The sequence below is a fragment of the Sinocyclocheilus grahami genome, unplaced genomic scaffold (assembly GCF_001515645.1).
Source record: "Sinocyclocheilus grahami isolate Dianchi unplaced genomic scaffold, SAMN03320097.WGS_v1.1 scaffold48.1, whole genome shotgun sequence".
In the NCBI taxonomy this organism is placed as follows: Eukaryota; Metazoa; Chordata; class Actinopteri; order Cypriniformes; family Cyprinidae; genus Sinocyclocheilus; species Sinocyclocheilus grahami.
This window is the reverse complement of record NW_015505227.1, coordinates 1,463,644-1,466,129: the sequence shown is the minus strand read 5'-3', so window position 1 is coordinate 1,466,129 and position 2,486 is coordinate 1,463,644. Positions and strand designations below refer to the sequence as shown.

The window sequence follows — 2,486 nt, the reverse complement described above, 5'->3', positions numbered from 1 at the left end:
TAAATGATCAAATAACTGATGATTGAGCATTTGGTAAAATCAACGGCAAATAAAAGACATTAAATCTCTCAAGATCTCAGCAGAGGAGGATCAAACATCACCACAAACAGCATCACCAGCTTCACTCATTAGATTGACTTTATTTCTGTCAGATATCTAGCGAAGCTCTTATTGAGAATGGACAGAGGTTTAGATGTTGGTATTTGTGTGATACTTCTTATTTGAAGTCACCATTGTTGCTTTAGTTGGGATCTTGGTCCTCATACTTCTTGTTAGCTTTTGTTTGGCTGTTGTACTGGACGTAACTTTGCCCAGTGGATGGATGGATGGATAGATAGATAGATAGGTAGATAGATAGATAGATAGATAGATAGATAGATAGATAGATAGATAGATAGATAGATAGATAGATAGACAGACCGACCACATCCTCGATAACCACAGCAAAGGAGAGAGATGCGCAAGCGAGTGCGCTGCGGTCTACAAAAAATCCAGAAACGATTACATTCTTTCCATGCATCACTCAAGTATAAAACGGACCATTGGCATCCATGTCTTCAGCAATATCAGGAGATTTTCAAGAGGTTTCAACACCGCTTGTGACCGAGTGCTATTTTACAGCTCTTTTCATTTTTGCCTTTTTGCATAATCTTTCTGATCTTTTTGCTTTTTGGCCTCATATAAATATAATGGCACTTTGGAAATGTATCGCTCTGATGTGTCCATTTCTTTTTTTCGCCCAAATTTGTTCAATGCCAACAAAATGCATCATGCGACGGGAGCTCTTGAAAACAACTCACAGACTTCTTGAGAATATGGTACGTTCCACCCCCCCCCCGGTTGCTTTTTATTCCTTTACCTGTTGTACATCTTTATGGGTGTTTCTTCACCTATGTTCTGACTTTCTTTATAGGGAGGTCTTTTTCCTCGTGAATGCTTGAAAGAAAACGTCGAAATAACCTTCCCGACATCCGCACTGCAATCAAATGACTCCCATCAGGTAAACTATAAACACATCAAGAGTCATTCCATGCATATTAGCTCCATGATTGTCTAAATGTTTCTGTTGAATACTACTTGCTAGAACCCAGAATGATGAAGGAGACCGGGCATAATGTTTTCTATGTTATATGTTTACTTTGCAGAACACTGGTGTAGCAAAGGCAACGTATAAAATCATGAAGCACATTGACTACCTGTTTGCTAACGATAGTCACCCAGAATCCTGGAACCAGAAGAAAGTGGAGGATTTCCAAAACATAGTTTATCGTTTTACTGACGAGTACAGATGTGTAAGAGAATAATACATTTATTTTTAAAATAGGATTTTATAGATGAACATGCCTGTAAGTGTCATATGTCTCATCCGTGTGTAGATTATGAGGAGAAAGCAGCGACCCGTGGATGATTTTCCCACAAGAGGTACACTGAAAACCTACTTTGATAAACTGGCCACTCTCCTCAGAAACAAGGTACACCAAAACTTATTGTTCAGCATGCATAAAATATGGTCTACAAAGTACTCTAACAAAATACTGTCATTCAAGCCCATAGCCTATTATAAATTGCTGTCTTTTTTCTCCTTCAGGACTACAGTGTCTGCGCGTGGGAGGTGGTTCGAAAGGAGCTCCTGCATGTTCTTAAATTTACTCTTAAACTTGTATCATTCACTTAATTTATCCAGAGTAGTTTTTCGTGGACTTTATTTATTTATTTATTTATTTATTATTTGTTATTTGTTTATTTATTTGCCTGATTGATAAATTTTTGTAATTATGATATGATTATGTAAGATGAGTATACTGAACACTCATTAAAACTGAAGACACTGAAGTGCATATCTCTGAGTATAATTTACAAGCAGCGACTGACAAACGAACAATATCACAAAAACAAGAGTTGTTTATCCCATACGGCAAAATATACTTTCAAATGTTTTTTTAGATATACAAAAATGGCCAAAAATAGTATGTTTTAAAATATATTTACGTAACTATTAATTCTCTACCAATACATGTTTTTGCCTTTAATTTGTATATTTTAAAAAACATACATGCATTTAAAAATCAGCAAGGAAAATGCTTTACAATCAATTATGCTTTTACAGACCTGGGACAGTCTTGCGCACGCACCTCCTGTGCTTCTAGTGGCCAAGACCGCAAAGTGAAGGTACTGGGACAGATCCTATGAGTTCATCAAGCCCAAACGTGGGCTGCTATAGGCTAGTTCACTCCATTATTTCGAAAGATTGTGTTGATCTTAATGATCATTGGCGTCCCATTATGTGCCGTTTTTAGTATAAATAGCGTGGTTAGTGCGTTCACACTGAGAATTCCAATAAAGAAAAAGTGCCTTCAAATGCACATATGCACACTTATAAACCGAAATAAACAAAATAAGTGTGGAATGAACACTTCATGCACTCAACCGTGGCAGCTTTAATTAGGTAATGGAGAGGGAGGGCTGTCAGACTCCGATGATGGATG

General features: G+C 37.1%; 1 protein-coding gene across 1 annotated transcript; it reads left to right on the top strand.

Moving 5' to 3' along the window:
- Positions 1 to 689: 689 nt before the first annotated feature.
- On the top strand, positions 690 to 2,167 carry LOC107582919 (interferon alpha-6-like). Its single transcript, XM_016268945.1, has 6 exons — positions 690 to 818; positions 914 to 1,000; positions 1,146 to 1,292; positions 1,377 to 1,472; positions 1,589 to 1,660; positions 2,108 to 2,167. The coding sequence occupies exons 1-6, from the start codon at positions 690 to 692 to the stop codon at positions 2,165 to 2,167; spliced, it is 591 nt and encodes a 196-aa protein (XP_016124431.1).
- The last annotated feature ends 319 nt before the right edge of the window (positions 2,168 to 2,486 follow it).

Bases quoted from the DNA above. Each gene is read 5' to 3' on its own strand.
- LOC107582919 (XM_016268945.1), top strand. From the start codon at position 690: ATGGCACTTTGGAAATGTATCGCTCTGATGTGTCCATTTCTTTTTTTC. The intron at 1,473-1,588 runs GTACACCAAAAC...TTTCTCCTTCAG, and splicing joins CCACTCTCCTCAGAAACAAG to GACTACAGTGTCTGCGCGTG. The intron at 1,661-2,107 runs GTATCATTCACT...ATGCTTTTACAG, and splicing joins TTAAATTTACTCTTAAACTT to ACCTGGGACAGTCTTGCGCA.